Source organism: Oryza brachyantha, chromosome 4 (assembly GCF_000231095.2).
Source record: "Oryza brachyantha chromosome 4, ObraRS2, whole genome shotgun sequence".
Lineage (NCBI taxonomy): Eukaryota > Viridiplantae > Streptophyta > Magnoliopsida > Poales > Poaceae > Oryza > Oryza brachyantha.
Genome location: NC_023166.2, coordinates 7,465,726 through 7,492,730, shown reverse-complemented (window position 1 = coordinate 7,492,730; position 27,005 = coordinate 7,465,726). Strand labels below are relative to the sequence as shown.

At 42.9% G+C, this 27,005-nt stretch overlaps 2 protein-coding genes and 1 pseudogene across 3 annotated transcripts; 2 read left to right on the top strand and 1 right to left on the bottom strand.

Annotated features, from left to right (window-relative positions):
* The first annotated feature begins 10,168 nt into the window (after window positions 1-10,168).
* Window positions 10,169-11,741, top strand: LOC102722393 (annotated as a pseudogene).
* A 3,174-nt stretch (window positions 11,742-14,915) lies between these two features.
* Window positions 14,916-18,610, top strand: LOC102722113 (putative B3 domain-containing protein Os04g0346900). The gene is made up of 5 exons (XM_015835917.2): window positions 14,916-14,989; window positions 15,688-15,776; window positions 16,890-17,190; window positions 17,305-17,555; window positions 18,026-18,610. Exons 2-5 carry the CDS (start codon window positions 15,765-15,767, stop codon window positions 18,305-18,307), a joined length of 846 nt encoding a protein of 281 aa, XP_015691403.2. The 5' UTR covers window positions 14,916-14,989; window positions 15,688-15,764; the 3' UTR covers window positions 18,308-18,610.
* A 3,444-nt stretch (window positions 18,611-22,054) lies between these two features.
* LOC102721832 (dCTP pyrophosphatase 1-like) lies at window positions 22,055-24,582 on the bottom strand. 2 transcript variants are annotated; one of them, XM_006653214.3, is made up of 3 exons: window positions 24,221-24,582; window positions 22,462-22,835; window positions 22,055-22,144 (listed from the first exon to the last, which is right to left on the bottom strand). In XM_006653214.3, exons 1-2 carry the CDS (start codon window positions 24,386-24,388, stop codon window positions 22,500-22,502), a joined length of 504 nt encoding a protein of 167 aa, XP_006653277.1. In that variant the 5' UTR covers window positions 24,389-24,582; the 3' UTR covers window positions 22,055-22,144; window positions 22,462-22,499. The 2 variants fall into 2 exon arrangements, with proteins under 2 accessions (XP_006653277.1, XP_040378888.1); XM_040522954.1 differs by lacking the exon at window positions 22,055-22,144 and having other exon boundaries at window positions 22,238-22,835; window positions 24,221-24,580.
* Between the last annotated feature and the right edge of the window lie 2,423 nt (window positions 24,583-27,005).

Sequence of the window (27,005 nt, the reverse complement as noted above, 5' to 3'; positions counted from 1 at the left end):
TTGTTGAAAACCCGATAGGCACGTGTGTTTGCCTCATATCCTAATAGAAAACCTTCATCTACTTTGGATGCAAACTTAGATGATCTAGGCCTTTTGCTAAGAATGAAACATTTGCAACCAAACACACGAAAGTAGGATACGTTTGACTTTTTACCGATTAGAAGTTCATATGCAGTTTTCTTGAGAAGCTTGTGGAGGTATAGACGGTTGAGTGAGTGGCACGCAGTGTTGACGGCTTCGGTCCAAAAGACATCCGGAGTTTTGTACTCATCAAGCATTGTCCGAGCCATCTCGATAAGTGTCCAGTTCTTCCTCTCCATTTTGAGGAGGATCATATGGAGCAGAGAACTCGTGCTTGATTCCCTCTTCATCAAGAAACTCTTCAACTTGGGTATTCTTGAATTCTCCTCCGTTATCACTCCGAACTCTTTTTATCTTTACTTCAAACTCATTTTGCACTCTCTTCGCAAATTTCTTGAAGATTTCTTGAGTTTCGCTCTTGTCATAGAGAAAGAAGACCCGAGTGAAGCGAGAAAAGTTATCAACAATTACTAGACCGTGTTTGTTACCTCCCAAGCCTAGATAAGCTATTGGTCCGAAGAGGTCCATGTGCAATAACTCCAATGGTCTTGTAGTCGTCATGATGTTCTTTGCGGGGTGGAAGGTTCCAACATGTTTCCCCGCTTAACAAGCACTACAAACTCGGTCTTTCTCAAAAATGATATTAGATAAGCCAAGAATGTGCTCCCCCTTTAGAAGATTTAACAAATTTCTCATCCCGGAGTGACCAAGGCGTCGATGCCAAAGCCATCCAAGAGTCGATTTGGCGATTAAGCAAGATTTAGAGTTAACTCTATCATTGTCGAAGTCGACAAGATAGAGATCCCCTTTAATCTTCCCTTAAACACTTCCGATTTGTCATCTCTTCTAAAGACGACAACATCTGTATCGGTGAAGAGGCAATTAAATCCAAGCTTACATAATTGACAAACCGAGAGTAGATTGTAGCTAAGGGACTCAACGAGAAAGACATTTGAGAGAGAATTGTCTTTGGAGATAGCAATTTTACCTAAGCCCATTACCTTTCCTTTGTTGTCATCTCCAAAGATAATGTCGTTGCAATTTCCTCCATTCTCGTCGAGTGAGATAAACATACTCCTTTCTCCGGTCATATGATTAGTGCATCCGCTATCGATCACCCAACTCGAGCCATCGGAGGAGTATGCCTACAAGAAACAGGTCAAGCATGCAATTTAGGTACCCAAACTTGTTTAAGTTTGGGTCCCTTAACAATAGTGATCAACTCCTTTGGGATCCATATGCTTGGTCTTTGCTTCTCTTGACTTGATCCAATGAAGATAGCAACCACATGTCCACGGTTGTCCTTCATGATCACATGAGAGCCATAGATAAGCCTGATTCGAACCGGATCCTCATGAACTAAGGAGAGCTCAAAGTCAACCTTTCTGCTCAGCTGGGGTCGGACTGTCCGACCCATAGGACCAGACTGTCTGGTTGGTACTCTCGGCCAGGCAGACAGTTCAGGTCGGACCGTCCGGTCCTTAGGACCAAACCGTCCGGCCGGACCCTTCTGCCAGACCGAGAAGTCTGACCGGACTGACCGACCTAGACCAGACTGTCTGGTCTGCCCTCTCTGTTGAACAGAGGGGCCGGACCGAACCGTCCGACCTGCCTTCTCTGTTGAACAGAGGACTCAGGCAGGACTGTCCGGCCCTGTTCGGACTGTCTGTCCTCGGGGCTGATTTTTGTGTCCTCTTCAGCAGTTGACTCCCTTTTCTTTACAAATGCAACACATGGTTTACCATTGATCATTACTCTTTTTGGGCTTGCATTTGAGTCGGGGGAATATCCAAGACCCCTCTTATCCTTGTTGTTATAAGAGGTGATTGTCTTGAAGAGAGCATCCTTGGATTGGTAAGTTTGAATGCATCCAAACTTTACCAAGGTCTCCAACCTCTCATTTTCTTTCTTCAACTCTTTGAGAGCTGCATTGTCAGTCTCAACAACACTTAAGTCAATAGTTTTGCATTTCTCACAATCAAGAATAGTATTGACTATTGTGTTGTCCTTAAAGTTGGAGAGGTTATGCTTAAGATTGTCAATTTCATTCTCAACCATTGTGTCTCACATTCATGGACACAATAGTTTCCTCAAGGATTTCCTTGACATCCTTAAGATTGGTTATGGTTTGATTTGCTAGCGTGATCTCCTTAGACAAATCAACCAACTTTTCATCCTTTCCGGCAAGGATCTTTTCAAGAGAGTCATTTTTTATCCTCTCTTGAATAAGGAGATCCTCTTGCCTCTCGAGAGATCCTTCCTTTTCTTCTAGCACTTTTATGAGTTTAGCGATATGAATAAGAGCGGGTTTGCTAAAATTTCTAAGCAAAGCATCATCATTATCATGGTCTATATCATCATCATCACTAGAGTCAACATGATGCTTGGGAGCTAGATATACCTTGCACCCTTGCGCCATGAGGCACAATGGCGTATGATCACCGTCGTCGTCGCTCAAGTTGGAGAAGAGCCACGCTGTGCTTGATGACGATATGGCCATGGTAGCGATGCCTTTGCTCTTGGTGTCGCTTGACTTGGGCTCCTCCTCTTTGTCGCTCTCATTGTTGCTTGAGAACCACTCTTCACCAATGTGAGCTCTCCCGGGCCTTTTCTTGAAATACTTGGTTTTGCCCTTGCCCTCCTTGTTCTGCGAGCTTGGGGCAATCCGCTATAAAGTGCCCAAACTCCTTGCACTCATAGCATGTTTTCTTGGATTGCCTCTTGTACCGGTCCTCATCCTTTCTCCCATAGCTCTTCTTGTGGAGGAATTTCTTGAATTTGTGAACCAAGAGAGTGAGTTCTTCATCCTCACTCTCCGAGTCACTTGAGCTCTCTTCTTGAAGCTTGGAGTTAGTCTTCTTTGCCTTGAATGCAATCTACTTGTTCTTGGCTTGGGCAGCATTGGTGACGTATTTCTTAACTTCCTTGGCTTCTTCATCCAAGAGTCATGCGAGATGATCCTTAAGAGCACGTCACTTGAAGTCATTCTCTTGAAACCGCCTGACTCATGGATCAAAGTCACCAAGGTAGGATTTCTTGGTGAAATTGCCCGGAGCAAGCGCTTCACCACCACATGATCCGTCATGTCTTCACTCCCAAGGCCACGGATCTTGTTCACTATGACCATCATCCGGTCATACATCTCTTGAAGTGTTTTGTCATCTTTCATCACGAATCTCCCTAGCTTCCCATCAAGAAGTTTAATCTTGGATTCTTGAACCCCTCTTGATCCTTCATGAGCAATGCGGAGCGTGTCCCAAATGTCCTTAGCTTCATCAAGTTGATCAACCTTGTTGAATTCCTTCGGGCTCAAGGAGTTGAGAATCACGCTTGCCGCTTGAGCATTGCGGTGGATGAGGAGCTCTTGCCCCGGAGTGAGATCTTCTTCATCTTTCGGCATATCCTTCACACCTGTGCACACAACTTTCCAAACACTTGGATGCAAGGAGATTAGATGAAGTTTCATTTTATGTTTCCATGCCCCATAGTGAGTACCATCAAAGTAAGGTGCACGACCGGAAGAGATAAAAATGTTAGATGATAAAGTATTGAGTTTACAGTAATCAAACTCAATAGAGGCTCCCTTTTTGGTAGAGCCTTCTCCACCATCTTCATCTTTACAGTTGTTGTTGTTGAAAACGTCGCTAGTCCAGTCTCCCATCTTGGATCACTTCAAGCTTTTAAGCCTTTTCAGAAGAACAGGCTCTGATACCAATTGAAATCCTAGAGAGATAGCCTAGACGGGGTGAATAGGTGTCCTGAAAATTGTCACACCCGAAGCCAAAATTCGTAAAAGAAATTCGTAAATAATAATTGGCTTAATCAACTCAGGAAAAATCCCTCTAAAAGAAATTAATTTAATTAAATCGAGGTTCGCAAATCGATTAACTGGATTTAAACTCAAATTGCAAAAGTATAAAATTTGGCCAAACAAATTAATTTAAAATTCGGCAAAAGGGGGGCTTTCCTCTTTTCCTCCTTTTTCCTTTCTTTTTCCCTTCCTTCTCAAATTGGGCCGAAGTCCAATTTTCCTCCCTATTTTCTTTTTCTTTTTCCTTTTCCTTCTCACTTTTTCTTTTTCCTTCCCTCCTCTCGAGCCCGCCCAGCCGACCGGCCTCCCTCTTCCCCCCCCCGCGCGCTCCCTCCTCCCTCCGCCTGGGCCACCGGCCCAGCTCGCCCACGCCCGCACCGTGCAAGTCTGCGCCGCCTCCCCCGCCGTGTCCGAGCCGGACACCGCCGCCGCCCCTACAACCGTCGCGCCCGTAACGGCTGCCGCCGGATCCGTCGCCGTGCCCGACTCGGTCCCCAACCACCTCGCCGCCCTAACCGCGCCACCCTCCCCTATAAAGCCCCCTCGTCCGCGCGCCGCCGCCGTTTTTCTTCAACCACCCGAGCCGCCATCGCGCCCGAACCACCGCCGCCGCCGATCGATCTCGCGAGCCGTCGCCGTTCTCGCGCCCCGCCAGCCGTCACCACCCGTTCTCGCTCGACGTCGTCTCACCGTCGCCCTCAACGCCGCCGGTGAGCATCCGCATCTCTTTCCCCTCCTCTTTTTCACCCCCGCCGCCGTCGTCGGACCACCACGCCGTCGCCGGGAGTCACGCGCCGTCTCCCGCTCGTCGCCGCCCCTCCGCCCGTCACCACCTTCGCCTCGCCGCCGCGGAAGTGGCACCGTCGTCGTCGGAGCGCGCCGGCGCTCGCCGCGCCACGCTGCCGTCTCCTTGGGCCGAAGCCGCCTCGGGACCGCTCCTCGCCGCCGCTCTCGGCGTCGGCCACCGCCCTGTCGCCATCGTCCGCGTCGCCCGCCGGCATGCGCCGCTCGTCGCGCTGCTCGCCGTCCTCCGCCGCTCACCGGACCGACCACCGCCTTTTCCCTCTACCGGCCGAAGCCGCCGTCTCCCCTCCTTTCTCTGTTTCATGCCTCTGCCGGCCGGGGCCAACCCGTCAGCCGCTGGCCATCCTCTCTCCCCTCCTCCCCGTGGGCCCCCTATCAGCCGAACATCCCCCCTCTCTCCTCCCCTCGGGTCCGCCGTTCAGCCCCTACTCCCCTCTCTCCCTCACCGACAGGTGGACCCCACCTGTCGGCGCCGCCTCTCTCTCTCCTCGCTGACGTCAGCATCCCTATTAATTGCGCAATAATTGATTTAGGACTTTTCTGTTTAGTTAAAAACCCAGAAAACTTTTAAAATTCATAAGTAATTCATCTAGTCTCCGTTTAGGCCCATTCAAATTTCATTAAATTTATAAAATTGTCAAGAATCTATTAAAAATACTTTCTTTTACTGTTTCAGTAGAGTCTGCCTGTTTTATTTATTTTTGTGCTTTGTCGCTTAGATTCAGAGCCCACCGAAGAGCTGGTTTACTTTGAGATCGTCGCCGAAGTACGCCAGGGGCCAGAGCAAGGCAAGTGGCACTCATCTTTGATCATATTGAACCTATTATTGCAAATTCCCCGCTTTATTTATTCAAATATGCATTGTTTTAATTAAAGTATTTACTGTATTTATTTCTCGGGTAATCCTTATTATTGTGCCGTTGATTATCCAACTTTATTCATGTAAGACCAGGGGTAACTTGACTAGAGTTAGGCCTAGGTTAATGCTTAGTTGTGCTTAGATCAAGTAGCTCATGGGATCATTTAATAATCATGTTTAGCTCAGAATAGCTGTAATAATGATTCATCACCTAGTTCGAGTTGATGGCAACTAAAATATTGATAATGGTGGGCTGTGGGTGCATGGTTTTGAGAGTCGCACCCATGGCAATTAAGGACCGGTTCATGGGAAACCCTGGAAATAATTAAGTGTTAACCACATGCCGAATGGGTAAGGTGGGATCTGGAGCATGGCTTCGAACTATTTGACGTACCAAGACAAGGGTAGGCATGATGGAGTATGGACGGGCAATCGTGGTGTAACGAAAGCCTCTGCTGCTTCCGGATCTACCAAGGCATAAGAGGGGACTGCCCGACATGGTGTAAAGGAGGGGGTGAAACCTGAAGTGCGGTACGATTAAATAGGGAGGGTTAGGTGACGGGTTCTATCACGGTCTCCTTTCCGGTATGCCGGCGCACGTTCAAGTGTAGTGGAGTCGTGTCCTGTGGGTACAGTAGTACACCTCTGATCAGAGTATAATCTATTCGAATAGTCGTGCCCACGGTTACGGGCGGACTTCCAGCTTCACTGTGATTAGTGAACCTTTAATGACCTAGGTAAACTGATTTTCACTTGGAAATACTGCAACGTGGTGTAACGTTGAGTAGTGGTTGGGCCTGTCGTAACGTGGTATAACGTTGGACAGTGTTGTGGTATTTTTACAACTGTTATTTACTTATCCTCTAACGTATTTAATTACCTTTATTTGGTTTATTCTCTGTTATTTATTTAAGTGCTGCTTTATTGCAACTAACCCTAAGCCTGTCCTTGATGATCCTTATGCATCATTTATTACCCTCTTTTCCGTGCTACTTGTTGAGTACGGTGGTTTGTACTCAGCCTCGCCCAATTTCCCCCTTCAGAGCTAGAAGTTGAGTCCGTTGGAGAAGACTCTCAGGAGTGAGCTGGCCTACCGTCGAAGCTTTGCCTGTGGACTGGAGCCGTACCCGCTGGAGCTAGTCTACCTTTCTTTCCGCTGCATTTTCGTTAGAATAAGTGTTATTTTCAGTTGTTTCTAAGAACGATGGTTATGTAATCAACATTGTCTTTTTTTACCCTGGCTGGTTCTGGACAGGGATTTCAATACACAATTAAGTTCAGAAATTCGTGTGAGGAATTTCTGGGCGTGACAAAAATTCTTTCAAATCGCAGTGGTCAGTACAGGGACCGGACCGTCCAGGCCTATGGCCGGACCGTCCGGTCGGCACTCTCGGGTTGGGCCGAGAGCTCTGGCCAGACCGTCCTGGTTAGAACATCGGACCGTCTGGTCAGTGAAAAATGCAGACTTGACAGTCTACCTTTTTGGTGATGTTCCTAGGAACGTGATGTGATTGTGTGTGGAATAAAACAGCAGAAAGATCGCAGGAACAAACAGAACACGAAATCATAAGAACAAAGACACGAGAGATTTATCCCGAAGTTCAGATCTTTCGATCCTACTCTCCGTTGAGGCGCTCCTGCGAGCGGGATCTCTCTCGATCCTTTCACTCTCTTGGCTTCCTCCCACAAGGCCAACACGGGTCTCCGAATTCACACCTAGGGACTAGCAACCCCTTCGATCGACCACCAAGGTCAAGATCAAGGCGGCTTGCCCAGCCCTAGATTGCAATTTGCTCTACCCTGCAGCCTTCTATAAGAAAGCACAAGAATCCACTATCAATCTTACCTATTCCCTTGCGGAGGTTAGGCACCAACCTTAACAACTTGCTCCCGGGCGATCCACACGAATTGGAGGCTCGTGGGCGACGCCTATCCATCTAGGAGATCAATCTCCAAGAGTAATAGGCCACCTTGACTCCACATGGATCCATTAACGCCCGAGAATGAACACTCTATCACTCACTAACCTTAACACTCCCTCTAAGACATGATCTAATGATTAATCTCTCTAGGAGGTGTATTGGGTTAGTGGGGAGGCTTGAGAGGTGCTAAACTTGCCCTAGCAACCAGAAAACTCGAACAGAAAGCCTCTCCAACGGCTAGATCTCAAAAGCCCCTTTTATAGGCTGGCATACGTCGCTTAGCCGTTGGAAAAGAAACCTAACCGGACTGTCTGGCTAGGGGGCCGGACCGTCCGGCCGACACTTAGCTCACTCACTCAGAGCAGGGGCCGGACCAAGGACCGGACCGTCCTATCACCGGACAAAGGGCTGGACCAAGCAGAAACCGGACCAAGTACCGGACCGTCCTGTCACCGGACCAAGGGCCGGACCAAAGACCGGACCGTCCTGTCCCTGTTTCAGGAAAAACAGCATAGGCTACAACTGGACCTAAACTTACTCCACTCAGCTTAGGCTTACTCCAGGATGCATGCAGAGATTCCATTGACCCCTCTTAGTAGTACGGAGTTCCTACGACTCAAAAAGAAAAAATAAAATAAGCCTTTGTCTTCGTAGAGCCGTCGCTTCGGGTCACACATGCTCTAAGTTTTATCAAGTAATCCTTCAATCGAATTGATCCTTTAAACTTCTCTGCAATCACAGCTCATTAGCGCATACATGCTTGGCTAGCATTGTCATTAATCATCCAAAACTTCGTTTAGGGGCTAGATGCACTTTCAAGTTGTTTGGGAAATATGAATGGTAATGTTTATAAATTTGGGACAATTTCGTTCCGGCCCTGATTTTCAAGTCTAATATTGATTACCCCTCCTTTTTAGGGTTTTCGTTTTTGCCCCTCTTTTTTTGAACCGAATGAACCGTTTGCCCCTATTTTGGATGGAAGTTATGTTGACCGTTAATTGACCAATATATTTAGTTCAAAAAATAAATGATTTAATTTCGGAAATAATTAATGACGAAATTAGCCCTATTTAAAAAATTATAAGTTTTTAAACATGTAATTTGAACTAATAATATATTGCTTTTGTATATTTCTATGAAACTTATATTTTTTTAAAAAAAACTGACATAGTTTTGAAACTCTTTCAAATATTTTTAAAAAATTACAAGTTTTTAAACATGTCATTTGAATTAATAATATATTGCTTTTGTATATTTCTATGATTTAGAACAGAGGGTAACAACACAAATGACTAAAGAAAGATCAAAATGATATTCTCATGCAGGGGTAAAATAGTCCTTTAACATGTCATTTAACACTGTTAGTCATTCCATCCAAAGGAGAGACAGCTGGTTCATTCAATTTAAAAAAGTAAGGGCAAAAACGAAAACCCTAAAAAGGGGGGACAAAATCAGTATCAGAACCTGAAACAGGGGCAGAAACGAAATAGCCCCTATAAATTTCCATGTCAAGCGCCAAATGATGCATCCTGGTCAAATAGAAGAATGGTTGGCTTTCAAGCTTTCTCTATATTTGAAAGGAGGTTTAAAAAGTTTCCTATTCGTGGAGAAGGTCATTTCTTTTCGTGGAGAAGGTAAATCAAAGACCTACATGCGAATTTTAAATTTTACCATTTTGTTGGGCCACTCTGAACTTTCAATGGCTCAGCTTGGAGTTTCAAAAGTCGGGACATTTAATTTTTTACCACTACTACAGTAATAAGTTTATATATTTATCATCTTATATGGAGTCACATGTCATAGAAATATTAATTAAATGCAACGTATAGTTCTAGCAATATGATTATGTCACATTAAGCATATGTTTTCAAATCTTGCTTATTAATTGCTACGAGAAATTTTAATATACTTGACAAATATTTTTGAAGATAACAAATTTTAAGTGTAAAATTTGGTACCTCTAGATATCCATGGTATCAGAGGTATCATAGCTTTACACTAGAAAATATGGCACTTTTAAGTGTCCTTTTAAGTAGGGTAAAATTGCTCTAATTACTACTACTATTATAAAATATAAGAACTTTTAGATTCAAATATGTTCCATAATATAAGTATTTTAATTCTATCATTATTTACAATACTGTTTATTTTGTAAAATACTTTACATTTAATCTTTTTCCCATCTTACCCCCAACTAGCTACTATCTCCGTTCATTTTACATTTATCGAAGAACATCAAAGTCTTTTGTTCTTTACCTTAAACCAATAAGTGCTTATATTTGGAGAAGGGAGTACTTTGCTCTGCTACAATTAGTTTCTCCTAAACTTCCTCTAGTAGTTAAAATTTAGAGTTACTCTGTACATAAACATTTTCTTCTAGTTGTGACAACCAGCAGTGACAGAGCAAGAGACGCTTCACATAAGCCGCAGTTCATGAGAGTGCTTCTCCCTGGTTTCATGGAAACAATGGTAACCAAATTCGTCCTGCCACTTTGTTTTCAGCCTATACATATATTATTTTGCTACTCCCCCTGATCACTTGTCACAGTCTGAAAGATGCAATTTTGTTACTATTTCTCTTTCTTATTAGTGTCACAAACAAAATAAATCAACCGTTTTTTCCAAATATTCAGATTTGAGATGTACCATGAATAATGCAGAGTGTCCACTTAATTAATTACATAACTGCTCTTACAGAGGATCCCAGATAAATTTGCGAAGCATTACATAGCTGAAGATCATTTGAACAGCAACATGGCTGTGATTTTAAGTCCCCTCAGCAAATTTTGGCGCATTGAGCTTCAGAAGGATCAGCTGGGCATGATCTTCAGAGGTGGCTGGCTACAGTTTCTGTCATTCCATGGCATCTCTCCGTATGATGTCGTGCTCCTGAGGTATGAAGGCAATCTGGTCTTCAAAATCAAAGTGTTTGGGCGCAGTGGACGCCAGAGAGATTTCAAGGCTGAGAAAATGGGAATTCAGAAAAGTGGGCAGACAAATTTAATTACTTGCTGATGTTTGAACCTACGTCTTAAAAAAAATATGTTACGATTTGATTCATTAATCTCCGTGTTCTCAAAATTTTACAGATACTGGAAACCAGCAGGAGCCATGATCTTTTTGTAGGATGCAGTGTAACAAAAGAAACAGGAGATCTGATGAAGACAATGAAAATCAACAGGAAGTATCTTGCAGTAGAAAAGGTAGCAGCAAGATAAAGAGAACAGGTGGTGGAGAAACAGAAAGAAAATCCAAGTCTATTTACGAGATTGGGCCGCCTTCTTGGATTAAGAAGGAGATCAACACCTATGTACTTCAAAGATGCCTTGTAAGCACCACAGTTCCTCTCATATTATGATATGCGCATGCTACGAACAAGATAAAGTAGCCCTACCGCTCGACAAAATAATGAGTAAATTGCACGAACGACCATAAACTTGTATACGGTAGTTTCATCTGTCCATAAACCTGTAACTTCATATTTACATCCATAAATTTGCTAAATGTATCACCTAAGTCCAAAATCCGACATGGCAAACCATAAGAATGCGACATGCATCCATATCTTTTCACTTCTGCTTTGCTTATAATGGTAAGCCAATTAATTTTAGGGTTTTTCACCGAAGTCTATTTTCCATCCTTGACTTTTAGATCGCTAAGAATTAATACATAAAAATTTTATTTATAAATTATTTTTCGTTTCCAAATACGCCGTTTACCCTTTTCCAATCACCCCCATGCCACCTTCACTAGCTGACAAGCGGGGCCCACTCATTATCAGCTGACGAAGAACTTACCCACTTATTAGATGCTCACAACACACGCACACTTTCCCCTAAGACCGTACGCGCTCAAACAAAGAGTCGAACCTAGGACCTTAAGTGCTATTAAGGGCTTTGTAACCACTAGGCTACCAGCCCTTTCACAATGCCTGCAGTCTCTGCCGGGGACTTTCTGCAAGTCGATCAGGCTGTTAGAAGATAGCACCACCACCATCACCATCAAGCTCAAGAACTCGGCGGCAGCAGGGGAGGTCATGGGAGGTGGTTGGCCGTGCAAACAAGAACCAGGGCGGCTGCTGCTACCTGTCCGGGGCCGGCTGGAGGAGTTTCTGCCAGGACACGGCGTCAAGGCAGGCGACGTCTGCACCTTCTGCGTTGGCGTGCCGTCGTCGATCATCGCAGCTGATGCGCGCATGCTAATATGCTATAGTCATTCCTATCCCAATGACCAGAATGGTGTCCATAATTACTACCTAGAATGAAAAATGATATGACAAGTGAATAAATGATGAAAGAAAATAAAACCATATCTTGCATGAGATATGGTTTCTACCCAACATCCAAGATATCATGTGAGATAAGTAGAATTAAATTGAAGTATAAAATAGTGGTGTTTGCATTGTAAGAGTAGTGTCTCGTACTAGTTTCTTGATGATGGGGAGTTTATAGAAATTATATCTAGTGTTATAGGTTGGGAATGGCCTAATTACCCGGTTATTGTTTAATTAAAGTGTGACGGTTCATCTGCCCGATTATGTCACCCGGTATATGCATGCATAGTGGCTGTTTGGATCCAGAGACTTTTTTGCAGTCCCTTGTCACATTAAATGTTTAGACGTTAATTAGAAGTATTAAATATAGACGGATAACAGAACTAATTGCATAAATACAGGTTATTTAATAGACAAATTTTTTAAGCCTAATTAAGCCATGATTAGCAAATATTTACTGTAGCATCATATTCGCTAATCATGGACTAATTAGGCTCAATAGATTTGTCTCGTGAAACAGTCCAAGAGTATGATGTGGATTTTATTAATAGTCTATATTTAATACTTCTAATTAGTGTCCAAACATTCGATGTGACAGGGACTTAAAAAAAATCCGTGTGAACCAAACAGGCTCTTAATTATACTAGTGGTGATAAGTTGGTCATGGTGAAAAGACCATAGCTTCTCTCTTTCAAATGATGATAAGTTGTACATGCATTAGCCTATTGTCATTTCTATTCGGAAAATTTTGCTACAGGACATTAAACTTCACAAAATTAGAGACCGTTGCAAAGGTCAAGTTTCGGGAAAAGACAGTACTGAAAGATAAAAATTAGCTGTAAGACAACAGGTCACCGTCTCTTTTTAGTGTATTCGTGCCGACGTTGAGAGAGAAAAAATTTTTGACGTGAATGGACCAAAATGCCCTTGCCCGATCTAGTTGAAGACTTTGGATCAACGGCCCTAATTAACTCTCCTGACTAAATCAGCCAATGGCAATTTGCTCTATTCGCGTCAAAATTTCCCTTCTCTCTTCATGTGGGCAGGTGGCATCCTACAATTAATTTTCAATTTTCGGTAGTGTCTTTCTCCAAAACTTGACTTTTGTGGTGTCTCCTAGCTAATTTCGCGAAGGTCCGATGTCCTGTAGTAAAATTTTCCTTTCTATTTTTAAGCCCAATTGATATAGCAACATATATAAATTCTCAAACCCTAGTTTCTCCCCTCCTTATCTCAACTCATTTGCTACCATCGCCACCACCCCTCGGGTCCACACGCGCCGTCACCTGTACCTATGTGGTCGTCGCATCCGCGCCTCGCCCGCCCGCCCACGACTTGTTCCTCTTTCGCCCTTGCCAGTCACCGGCGCATGCCGTCGACTCCACCTCTGCTCGTCGTGTGTCATCCACCCGTGGGGCTCTAGTCGAGGATGGAGTCGTTCTCAATCAACCCGGTCCTGACTCGTCCCGTTGCCAACCCTATATATAACTTTGAGCTTTGGTTTATTAAATACAAATGTATTTTGTTATGATAATACAAAGTTGATCTGAATCAGTACTCGTAGATACAATTGTATTTTGTATGTAATTATTTGATCGATCCACGCTGTTATAACATGGATCCACCCGTATCTCCTGCTGCAATTATTTTCCTTTTTTTCTCTAACTAACGTGAGAATTTCTCGGCCTTTATTCTGAATCTGGTGGCTCCTTTCATGCAATTTTCTTTTCGATAAAAATTCTGAGGAATCTCCAAAGTGCATATACTCCATTATATAATCAAAAAGGTACCGGGAATGCATACAAAACGAGGTTAAAAAAAAACAATTTCAAAGATGTAAAACTTTTCTCTCCCGAGATTTTAAACGATGTAAAAGAGCAAAAAATCATCTGCATACTTCAGATATGCCTGTCGACCGGCCTAACTATATATATAGCCATACATCTAGACATCCGTAACGGGTAATGTACGATGGCTCGACTCGATTCATTTAAGATGACTTATCTGTAACAAATCGAAAAATTAAGTTAGTTATGGACGACCTACCACTCATTAACTCTATAGATAAGATTCTTCAATCACTAATCACTTACCCGTGACAAGGATTGCATCAAGATGTGTGTTATCATTGTTCCTGTTGTGGGGTGAGCTTAATATTCTGAGGAAGATGCGTGTGAGCGGCCAACTTCTTAGAATCCAAAAAAGCTGAATTTTTCAACTTCTGGTATCTAATTTTATTTTCTAGATTTTACAACTATAGATTTCAGAAGTTAAGTGTTCCAAACATGACCATTGTCACATATGAGATAAGATTTTCTCATCACTTATCACTCGCATGCGACAAGGTGGGTTTAGCATCGTCGCAAATCAGGGGTCGTATAGTAGTGCATATAAAAAGGTGTTTTTAATTTGTAATTCTCTTTCTTTAAAAATATTGTAATAAAATGCTGTCTTTTTAACGAATATGCGAAGGTTGATTTCCTGTATTTTCTTAATATATATATAACTTGATGATTTGGATTTGAATACATATCAGATTCGAATACATATCAAATTTGGATTGATTAGAATCGGCAGTTTGGATAGTAGACGATTGGCAAGCGAACACTGCAGATCGCAGAATCTCGAGCGATGATGACGTACGCCTGATTTCTCGGAGCGCCGGGCGGCACAAAGCTAGCAACGCGGCCCGCTTCCGTTCCGGCGCCGCGCCGCCATGGGGATGGGGCCGCCCGGAGATCGCCACGGCGCCGGCGAGGCGAAGGCCGTGCAGGTCAAGGTGCTGCTGCCTTCCTCCTTCCGCAAGATGGTAAGGAGACGAAACGCCTTGCCGCCCTGCGCCTTCTTGATTTCTTGCTTGCTTGCTTGCTATGCTTCCACCCCATGGCGGCCGGGAACACGACGGATGACATGGCTCGTGTGTCCGCATGCTGTGCAGCGGATCAGCGACGAGCTCGCGGCGCAGCTGGGCGCAGCGACGGGGCGCGGCGGCGCGCCACCGGCGGCTGGCGCCGTGGCCACGGCGCGCGTGGCCAGCCCGCTCGGCAAGGTCTGGGACGTCGGGGTCGGCCGCGACGGCGGCGGCGCGTTCCTGGGGCGCGGGTGGCCCGAGTACGCCGCCGCGCACGGCCTCGGCGTCGGGTGGTTCGTCGTGCTCCGCCACGAGGGCGGCGGCGTGCTCACCGCCAAGGTGTTCGACACCACTTGCTGCCTTAAGGAGTTCGGCGATTCAACTCCAGGTAATCGAAGAGGCTTGCATGCGAAATTGGTTCTTTCTGCCTGGTGACAAGCATATATTTGAATGGCTATTTTGAGCTTAATTTTCAAGAAATTTTCATCGAAACGTCGAGAAATCATGCAGATAGAAAACTTTAAAGAAAGAATACCAATGCCGTACTTAGGCTGAGTTCTTTTGGGAGGTAGCTAAGCCAGCCAGATTTTCTTTTTCCCCGCGCGGACGCTTTCCCAATTGTTACACGGTGTATTTTTTTAAAATTTTTTTATTAGAAAGTTGTATTAAAAATAATATTAATCTATTTTTATAATTAATAATTAGTTAATTTATTACTACATTTTTCGTACGGTTACATACCTTCGAACACGGCATTAGTAGTCTAACTTTCTCGATAAGAATAATTAACTCGGTTCGAAATCTATTATAGGTTTCTCACCACGTTCTCCATGGATCTCAGTTAGATCTTGTTTCTCCAATTTTGTTGTGCCAAAAAGAATGGTAATCAGATTGAACTTTGCTGGTGTATTGATTTTTTTCCCGTGGCAAAAGGAAGTATAAATCCTATGGAAAGATAAGTATATCACATTAACAAGCATGTATAAATCTTTGTATCAATTATTGCTCTTTTACTACCATTGATTTGTCATAAACTTCTAGTTTCAGAGCAAATTGAGAGGTATAAATAACCATTTTATTTTTTAGTTTTGACAACCATAAACGGCAGAGCAAGAGGCACTTCATGTAAGCCGCAGTTCTTGAGTATACTGCTTCCGGATTTCATGGACAAGATGGTACGCAAACTCATTTCTGTCACTTTGTTTTGCTTCTTTTGGTATTTATTGTGCTACTCTCTCTAGTCACAAGAACAAATTGTACAGGACATCAGAACAAGTTTTCAAGATGCAACTTTTACTACTTTCTATTGCAAAGCATTTTAAAAACTCGAAAAATTATAATATCGTGAAAGTATTTTTGAGACAGATATATATATTGAGTATAATATTTTAAAATATATTTATATTATTTTTTAAAAAGGTTGACATGAAACATGCATGAACCAACCTGCAACCCAATCTTTTCGCTTTTAATTGTGCTTATAAGCCAAAATTTAAATTTTTAATATTAAATTTGGAGTAGATTTTAGGTTTTTTTCATCGTAGCTTATTTTTCCAGCTTTGGCTTCTATATCACTAAAACACGTATATACAATTATTATTCATAAAAATATTTTTTATTAGTAAATACAACATTTGACTTTTTAATTCAATAAGTTAAAGCATCACCCCATGATTTTTTGGATAGGATGGAGCACTGTGTATGTAATATTTTCTTTTTGACACTGAAAGAGCCTGAAATTATCACTTTTGCCACTAGTATCTAAATTTTGTCCCTATTCCTCTATGTATTCAATCCTATCACAATTCACAGTGGCCCACGTATCTTTAAATTAGTTTATGGGGACATTTTACACCCTTATCTTCTTACAAGCCAAAATTTGAATTTTCAATTTTAAATTTAAAGTTGATTCTGAGTTTTTTCACCAAAGTTTATTTTTTACTCTAAGGTTTTTATATCGTTAAGTTACGTACATAAAAAATTTATAAATTATTAAGTTATCCATATATAAAAATTTATTTATAAATTATTTTTTGTTTGGAAATATGTTGTTTGCCCATGAAAAAGCCAAACAATCGACCCTTGATTTTTGACATTACTCTATTGTCTCAAACAGAGGGATGCTGCACGTCTTAAGTGACAAAAAGGATAATTTGAGCTATTTAACTTGTGTCACGAACAAAATGTCCCGGTTTCGTATATATCCACGCATCTCTGAATATTCAGAGTTGAAAAAATGTATCGTGAACAACGCACATTATATTTCACTGCCCTGCCTGTTCTTGCAGAGGATCCCTGACAAGTTTGTGCAACATTACATCACTGAAGAGCACCTGAACAGCAACATGGCCTACATCTCAAGTCCCCCCGGCAAATTTTGGCGCATTGGGCTCGAGAAGGATCGATCGGGTGTGTTTTTCTGTGGCGGGTGGCTACAGTTTCTGTCATTCCATGGCGTTTCTCAGGGCGATGTCCTGCTGTTGAGGTATCGAGGCAACTTGGTGTTCAAGGTCGAATTTTTTGGGCCTAATGGATGCAGGAAAGATTTGAAGACAGATGACACCAGAGTTCAGCAATGTGAGCAAACAGGTGTAGTTTCTGAATTCTGATATTTCAGTCTAACCGTTGGCTGTGTTTCTCAATTATGCTGCCTTGAAAAACTTGCTGTCATTGGATTCATCTGTGCCTTCTCAACGTATGCAGATGCTGGAATCCATCAGGATGAACCTTTTCGTAGAAGGAAATGTATCGAGAAGAAGAGAAAAATTGATGAAGATAATGGAAACCAACATGGAACAGCATCTTCTTCCGGTAGAAAGGATAGCATCAAGAAAAGGAGAACGGATGGCAGCGAAAGAGAAAGGCGAAAAAAGTCCCAATCGATCTACGAGATTGGACCGCCTTCTTGGATAAAGAAGAAGATCAATGAATATATACTTGAAAGATGCCTAGTCGTAAGCACAACTATATCTCTCATTTCATATGACTATCTTACCAAAGAAAGTCTTTTCATCACTCCATGAAATGTCTCTTTACTTTAAATTACATGTAAAGTAGCAATGAAAAAAAATTGAAAAATCGATAATGTTGATATAATATCTCTACTATCCTTTTATTTCTATCTCTGGATTCAACTATACATTAAGAAGCAAAAACACAACTATGGACAGTGCTTACACTGTTTACCCATCGTGTGTGTGTGTGTTTAAAAAACAAAATCTCATTACATAGGCGAGTTCATTTTCATGTTAAAACTTTTCTGAATCTTTCGTGACTATTGGTATTGTACATTTAATTATAAGTACAAATGGGACATCCTCTCGAGGGACAAATGAAAACAATCTCCCATTCTGAACTGAGATAAATTCAGCCCGAGATCATCAACTAATATAACCTGATCTCTGCAATTCCTGCCTGCCTGCAGTCTCTGGCGTTGACCTTCTGCAGCTCCATCGGCTTCGCAAAAAAGAGCACCATAACTCTGACGATGGAGATGGAGATGACCTCAAGAGGAGGAGGAGGAGGAGGAAACAGCAGCAGGAGGAGATCATGGGAGGTGGCTGGCCGTCGATACAGTCATGCCTGCTACCTTCTCGGAGATGGCTGGAAGAGGTTCTGCCATGACAACGGCCTCAAGGTGGGCGACGTCTGCGTCTTCACCGTCGTCCACACCACCCTGTGGCATGTCGGCATCGAGCGTTGCTGAATGCTGCATGCTGAATGGTACATGCTGATGATGCTGTGTGTGTATAGGATTAGTTTGACGGTTGATGATGATAGCTAGTCAGATGATGTGAATTCGTCAGGTTGATGGGTAGTGTCTCTGAACTCTGATGCTTGTGTGTGCTGTGGCTGCTTGTCGATTAGGGGCCATGAAATTTTACTGATTTCGATTCGTTTGGATGGATTGTGAGTCTGTCTACTCTTTGATGGGGTCAGTGATGTGGTCAAGAGTTGAGGCATAATTGGTCAGGTCAGGATATAATAAGTCTTCTTTGAGGCAGTTGTAGTGAGCAGCGTTTTGTTTGGTATTGATAGGTTCTCAATTCATCGGTAACCGCCGTCGCGTCGAGTACCCAAACGACTAATAGCATTTGCTGACTGTCAACCTGTTCTTACGGATTTCCGAGACCATTCTTCTTCTACTTAATGGAGTCGTTTGACCTCTCCCTCACCTCAGCCACGCAAAAAACATCGGGTTCACAAAAAAACAGGAAGAAAAATCAAGTAATTTATTAAAAAAAATTTCTCAGTTGGTCTACGTATGCCATTATCATTTGTATGGATCATATTCAATACATGCTATATTACTAGTATAATAAAGCACGATGAATACTAGACGGTCGCATCACCAGCCATGACAAGCAGATCTGCTACCTTCCTCACAATTTAATTTTGTTTGTGGATTTCCAAATTTCCGTGTCTAATGTTCAACTGTTCATCTTATTTACAAAATTTATGAGAAAATTAAAAAAAATAGTCACAAATAAAATATTACTTATTCTTTATCTATACTCTCATGAAGAGGAACAGTGGTGGCGGTGAATTTGATATCTACTCCAACACCAACTCCCTCCTATTTATTAGAAGAGAAAATAATTGAGACATATATATCAAATCACTTTTATTGGCTCTATTTTACTAACATGCTAATGATATTTTTTTAATAAAATACGCATGGACAATATGCTAATCATTTAATAAAAATAAAAATAATAATCATAAAATTTTTATAAATAAGACTAACAATCAAACGTTGCACATAAACAGTAAAAAATACCCACCATTGATGAGTGCGATGAGAAAAGTTGTTTAATATTATTAAATATTAACCTAGTGAACAAAAATTTAAACGTTTGGTACAATTTGTTCGGTTCTTTGAGTAGCCGTTTGATTATTTTTTGTCTGGTATGAATATGAGCATATCTGTTCTGAACTCTCAGGACGAACCTTTTGTGATGAATGAAAAAAATATTCAGATTTTTCTTGGGGTGGTTTTATCACATCACACTAATTGAATCTTAGAGAAACATATCGCCGACCCTTTGACCAGCATGATACACGACAGCCACCGGCCAAGCCCATGCTTATTGATTGATTAATTAGCAGGAGCCATGTACTTACTATATACTACAGTATTAGTGCAGTAATCAATCAATAACTGCTCAGATTCGCACGGGTTGTTCAGGCCCATGCCTCATTCCTGATTAATAAATTTGACCAAAAATGTCGCATCACATCACCATATGTAGTGTACCATGCCACTACCACAAATAGCCTCTGAACTGTTTGGCTTTACAGTGACCATGACATCGCAGAGAAAAGTTCTAGGTTTCCAAAAATATCCCATCGAATTTTTGGACACCTAAATAAAGTATTAAATATAGATGAATTAAAAAACTAATTGCACAGTTACGAAATAAATCTTGAGACGAATCTTTTAAGCCTAATTAGCCCACGAATCTTTTAAGCCTAATTAGCTCATGATTAGCCATAAGTGCTACAGTAATCAACATGTGCTAATGACGGATTAATCAGACTCAAAAGATTCATCTCGCGGTTTCTAGGCTAGCCGTGAAATTCGTTTTTTCATTCGTGTCTAAAAACCCCTTTCAACATCCGATTAAACATTTAACGTGACACTTCTTTCAAAAATATTCTCAATCTAAACACCACCTTAATTAAGCAGGAAAAAAAAGAATGCAGATGATGTGTTTGCCGCGAGGACGACCTGATGACAGCGCCGCGTGCTCTCTGGTAATCGTAAACTAATCTCTTTAGTTAATTAGTTAATTAGGCCATGTGCAAAGCGTCCTCGAAATCTGTACTCCCTCGCCTCTAAAATAATATCATTTTTTTTTCTTTTTCTAAAATAAGTTTAGGCTCGTCTTTTCGTTCGTTTTTCACCTCCGCCCATGTTTATAAGCTAAAATTTAAATTTTTAATTTAACGTTGATTTCAAGTTTACACCAAAGTTTACTTTTTAGCGTTTGCCTTATAGATCGCTAAGAGTATTATAGTTTTATTCATAAATTATTTTCTTTTCGGTTCTACTTATGGAGAATTTTCTTAAATTTATAGTAGATTTCAAGGTTTACTCATCGTATTTTATTTTCAGCCTTAGAGGCATTTAGATTGCTCAAACGCATATATAAAAGTTTTATTTATAAATATATTATTTGACTTTTCTTCAAAAATACCAAATAATCACAAGTTGTCACTTACACGAGACCCTAGAGCAGGTGGGGCCTATGTAAATGGCATATACTAGTAGGTAGGACCTACATGACAGTGACGTAACATGTGCACCTTGGAGAGGATGCCACGTGGGATGAAGCCACACCCTTAGAAAAAAGATGCCACCGATTTCTTTTATTTACTTTCACCACCCTCCCCTCTCTCTCCCCTCTCTCCCCCTCGAAGCTCTCTCCTCTCTCTCCCGGCGAGTGGCGCGAACAGCGGAGCTCGACGGTTCGTCGCCGGCGATGGATCTGGGAGGCGGCCGTGCATCGGGGACAGTGGCACGTCCGAGCTCAGCGACATTTGCGTCGCCGGCGATGGCGGATTTGGGGCCGACAGACAGCGCGTCAGGGGCATGCACGCCACTCGTCACGTCGGATCCGCTGATGACTCCTGCGCGCCGTCGTCGCCTCTTTCTTCGCCGCCACGGATGCCGAGCACGGATCCGCCGTGGCCGCTTCCTCCACGCCGCGGTCACCGCATGCCGATCCGCCTCTGCCGCGCATGGATCTACGTCGTCGTCGCGACCACCTTCGCCGCCGTGGTCACCGCAGGCGGATACAGCCGCACACCGTCGCCGAGCACGGATACGCCGCCACTTCCTTGCCTCGAGCTCGAAGACGCCATAGCTTTGGAGCTCCCCCGTCAACACCTTTCTCTCATCTAGGGCTACAGTATCCTATGTAGGGTGCGTGAACCCGGGCACGGTCCACAGCCTACTGGCACCACCATGCCGACGTGGTAAGCGACATAATTAAAACACCGAACCATCGGATGTAAAGACGGTTTTCGGTGCGCCGACGTGGTAAGCGACATAATTAAAACACCGAACCATCGGATGTAAAGACGGTTTTCGGTGCGCCGACGTGGTAAGCGACATAATTAAAACACCGAACCATCGGATGTAAAGACGGTTTTCGGTGCGCCGACGTGGTAAGCGACATAATTAAAACACCGAACCATCGGATGTAAAGACGGTTTTCGGTGCGCCGATGTGGTAAGCGACATAATCAAAACACCGAACCATCGGATGTAAAGACGGTTTTCGGTGCTAGTTATCCAGTTGCAGAAGCGACCCCACAGGCTTAATGGTAGGCTGTGGCTCCTGGCCACGTTGACTGACTGTGCATGCCCTTAAAAGGTCTCCTTCCAATCTTCCATCATCGTTCATCAGCATCGTCGCAGGCAGACACCGGCCGGCAAGCCGCCGGCAGACAAGCCGACAACACTCCATTCACACCTCTCCCCCACAAGGCCACAAATGGATACTCTTCACAGCATCCACGCGCAATATGCAACTGTGCTGCAGGGAACACAAGTACAGAACATGCTGTAGAGTCTAGAGAAAAAGAAAAAAGGAAAAGAAAACTGATGCATGAAAGATGCAGCTTCAGAAAAATAATTTCAGCAGAACATGCCAGGATTTCAAGCACAGGGCACTGATTAAATGAGACTTAATGTCCATATTTGATACTGAGCATGTTTTGTTACCTAGTACAAAAGATTCAAGCTACTAGTTTCATCAGGAAATCAAACCCCCAGTACAGAGAGCAGGATGGTTTAATTTTATCACACATCCTGTAGTGTGATCCCAAGAACAAACATCAAAACCAGGCGTACCATATTCAGGGAAGCTAAACTGTTCTGAGGAGTCATTGCTAGCACTGTCCCTTGCCGGAATCGGCACCGACATTGCCGTTGTTGTCGTCACCGGAGGCGCCACTGTCAGAGGCAGCGACGGAGTAGTGGGTGTGCTTCTTGGATGAGCCCCTGCACTGTCCGACGGGGTACTTGCGCGCGTTGAGCTCCATCTTGCGCAGCGCCGCCTTCCCGAGGTTGACGCCGCACATGTCGGAGAGGCGGACGAGGTAGAGGAGCACGTCGGCGAGCTCCTCGCCGAGGTGCTCCACCTCCCTCTCCCCCCACCCCGGCAGCCCCTTGGGCACCTCCCCCTTCCACTGGAAGATCTCAGAGAGCTCCCCCACCTCACCTACCTGCAGGCATCATTTGCAACAATGCAAGGGCAGCACCAGTCAATTACAGATTCACATGATCACAGTTGTACATTACAATTCACACAGCAGCAGCAGCAGCAGCAGAAACAGCAGTCCAATTACAGTATCAAAGAACATGGTGCACCAGAGATGCAGTAAACATATGGGTGAGCTGCAGGTGCCATTTATGCTAGGTGCAGGGACCAGCTTGCTCCAGTATTTTAATGGTCATCATTCTCAGGCAAGCAAAACATGAGGATGTTTGGTTCCAGCTGCTGTTGCTATCTGTGACCTTTTTTTGGCTGCTCTCTCCACCCACAGAACTATAGTACATCAGTACAGAGAGGATCAGACTACAGATTCTTAATAATAACTGAGGAATGAATTTTCCATCAGGAATATGAGAAGAAGAAAACAAAAGTACAGGTCCAACATCACGTATTCATGGATGGATAACAACAAAGTGAGTACATTGCAAAAGCATATTATGAAGTTTTTGTTTGTTTGTTTGTTCCTTTGGGGCTTAATTCTTGTCTCTCATGCCTACACTGAAGTACTCACCATGGGACCATGCCAGAGCACAGGATCATTACTTGTAAATGTATTTTGAAATGCATAACCACATAAAGATCTCAATTAGCAAGTTCCTTTCACATTAAGCTTTTGACTAATTGTGCAATTATGGTCATATTGAAATCCCAAATCCACTCTACAGTCAAAGCACAAACCACACTTTTTTTGTCACATACAAACAACAAGAGGGATCGATATCTTTTTGTTTATTCTTTACTTTTTTTTTCTCAGAATCCAGAAGGACAATTTTAATAGATTTTCCACGGCAACCTATTAGTATATTTTCCATTCATTTCACATTAATTCTCCAAGAAACATAGCAAGAAAAAAAAAGCCTCACAGCTCTCTGCTGTTGTCAAAAAGAGTGGAAAGATTAAAGAACCCAATCCCATCATGGCTGCAGAATCAGCAGCAGGATAAGAACAAGAACAGCAGAAAGCAAAAAAAAAAAAAAGGACCTGACAAAGGAGGGCAAATCTCTACCATACACCCACACTGATTTCCTCCTTTTCCACCCATCTGATGAGGAGACAGAGAAAGGAAACGAACGCTATAATTTCATCTGACCCCACAAATCTCTGGATGTCGTCCCATGCCGCGAAACAAACCAAGAAGAAGACCATCGACATTAACAAGAACAAGATAATCAATCGCTCTCCCCCCAAGAACACCATCCAACGGAAACCTCCAACCTAACGGGAGAAGATGCAAAGAACCATGAAAACGGATGGCCAGAATCAATCCAAGATTGGTCGAGACGGACGCACGCAGGGGAGGGAGCAGGGAGGAAGGGAGGAGGGAGGCGGACTAACGAGGGCGAGGAGGAGGTTCCTGGGGCTGTGGAACTGCTCCCAGTCCCGCTCCCTGGCGAAGTCCGACATCTTCTTCCTCAGCGCCTCCAGCGTCACCGCCGCCTCCACAACTCCTCCTCCGCCGCCGCCACCCTTCCCCGCCTCCCCCAATCCCACCACACCGTCCATCTCTCTCTCTGTGTGGGGGATGCAAGGGAAGGAGGGGAGGTAGTAGTAGTGGTGGTGCTAGTGGAGGAGGAGAGAGGATTTATAGGAAGAAGAAGGGGTTGTTTTCCTCGTGCCTCGCCAAAGTGTTGGTTGTGTTCGCTCGGAGGAAGAACAAGTGGGCCCAAATGTTGGACCGTCTTGGGCCGACTTGTCCCCGTGGCGTATTTGCTCTTTTGACGGGGATCACTGACATGTGGATATAGGACTGGAAGTTAGACGATCTCTTCTGTTGCTAAGGAGGCTTTTATCGTCGTGTTTTTAAGGAACACGTGAAACGTTTCATGTAAATGAAAAGGGACCAAGCTTCCATCGTCTCGCTTTCGAGGGGGTTATCGTCTTGCTTTCGAAGGAACACACGAAACGGTTCATGTAAATGAAAAGGGACCGAGCTTCCATCGTCTCGCTTTCGAGGGGATATCGTCGTGCTTTCGAAGGAACACGCGAAACGGTTCATATAAATGAAAAGGGACTGAGCTTCCATCGTCTTTCTTTCGAACGGGCGAGAGAAATGGTTTACGTAAATGGTAACACTTTTATATGCATATCCGTAGCGATTTAGAAGTAAATGTTGCAAAATAAACTACTGCCCTAACCAATGGAGGATATATTCTTATAAAGAGTAAATTGTGTTTATAAACTTATTATTATCTTTGTTACATATTGTGAAATTTTCTACTCCCCTAAATTTATATAGATGGTAAGAAATCTAGATACATATACGAAATATAAGCATGGATCTATTAACTAAATCTATGTAAAATATATGAAAGTCTTATAATATAGAATATAGGGAGAAAATTATAAAATATTTATTTTATTATAGCGCACAAACTTTTCTCCTGTGTGCTAAACAAGTCCAAAAGGACATATTATGGAGTAGTCGTGCTTATTAGAGTATGATTAGACCGTCACACTCACACATGAGGGCATGTGAAATATCATGTTTGCAAATAATTTTTATATGGTCTTTATATTTGATTTTTTTTTCTTCAATTATTTTATGCATTGTGTACTCCTATCTAGGGATTTGCCCTCAAGAAGGGATTGTGATAAGCCCCCCATCTAGGGTTCGGCCCAGTGGATGTGACTACGGAAGAGTGAGCGGGATCTCTAGAATGAGAAACGATCGTACGTGGAAAGGAAGTCAAGCATGTTCGAGTCGCACGAGCATAATACCCTACTCCTTAATGTGGATGATGGTATGAAGAGTATATGTCTCTTCGCATCAAGCTCAGCCCTTCTTTTTAATATTATGGGTTACTATAGCGTCTCAAGGAAGAGATGATTACATGAAGGTAATAAAATACATGGTGATACGCTAGCTACATTAAAGCTATAAATTCTCACTGTGACTAGCTGATGAGCCAATAAATACAGCCACACTACTCCTATTGATGGGCAACACCGAGACACCCACACACCTCTAACATTCCTTCTCCGCCTCCAACCATTGGAGGCCATCAACGCAATTCCCACCACATTATCATGTCCTCAGATAAGACATGTATCACTTTGACATCAGCAATAATACTGGCGACAAGATTGGTGTGGTGAGGGTGTAAGGGATGTGTGTGCGCATCTACTTGTCCTTAAGCATCAGTTACTTGTGCCCATATAAATGCTTCTTTAGGGTCTAACGTGAGGTTCTAGATGTCAATGTGACATCCAACGAGTAGGTGAAATAGTGACTCAAGCCTCCTATTTAGCAAGGGTAGTGGCGGTGGGCGTTGGGTGCCAACCGCCCTGACACCCCTTTTGCTAGCTTGGCGGTGTCGGACGTTGGGCTGCCCCTGACGCCCCTCACTCTATGGGATGAGTTAGGAGAACACTTTTCGATCGGAAACGTGGACCATTATTCTCATATCCCCAATAAGTTTATTTATATGATTTTTATCTATACAATCAACAAAACTTATGCTATATTTGATTAAGTATATGCATATTTATATGACATCATCTTGACATGCAAGCCTACATGACACCTTAGTTAGCATCTTTGATTTCGTGAAATTAGTGACGGTGTGTCTGGTATTGATGGTGCAATTTAATTTTTTTTATAGAAGTAATCTTCTACTAAAGTTTATTTATACATGATCGTTTCTAATATATATATATATATATATACACATATATATATGCGCACACCACTTGAAATAAGCTATTTTATGTCCCCCTCATAAGCCCCAAACATCTCCCACCCTCTTCCAAAGACCTAAAACCCCTTTTCTAGCCTAGTCAAAGCTTTCTTTCGGCCGGTCAAACCCGTCCTTTCACCTTCCTCCACACCTCACCTTTGTTAACTCCTGTCTATCTAAAAAGTGTAGTGTAGTAACACAAAGACAAAAATACAGTAACATGTCTTATAAAATACAGTACAACGTCAAAATACAGTCATGACAGATCTAGTTTTTTAAATCATATTTTTTAACCATTGTGGTAAAAACGGTTTTGGAAATAATATAAAACACATGAAATATTGCTTCCTAAAGATTGGGAATACAATTTTTAGCTCTCTCACATGCATTAGTTGCACCGTAGCAACAATATGCAGTCATGATGTTACTGTATTTTTATCATG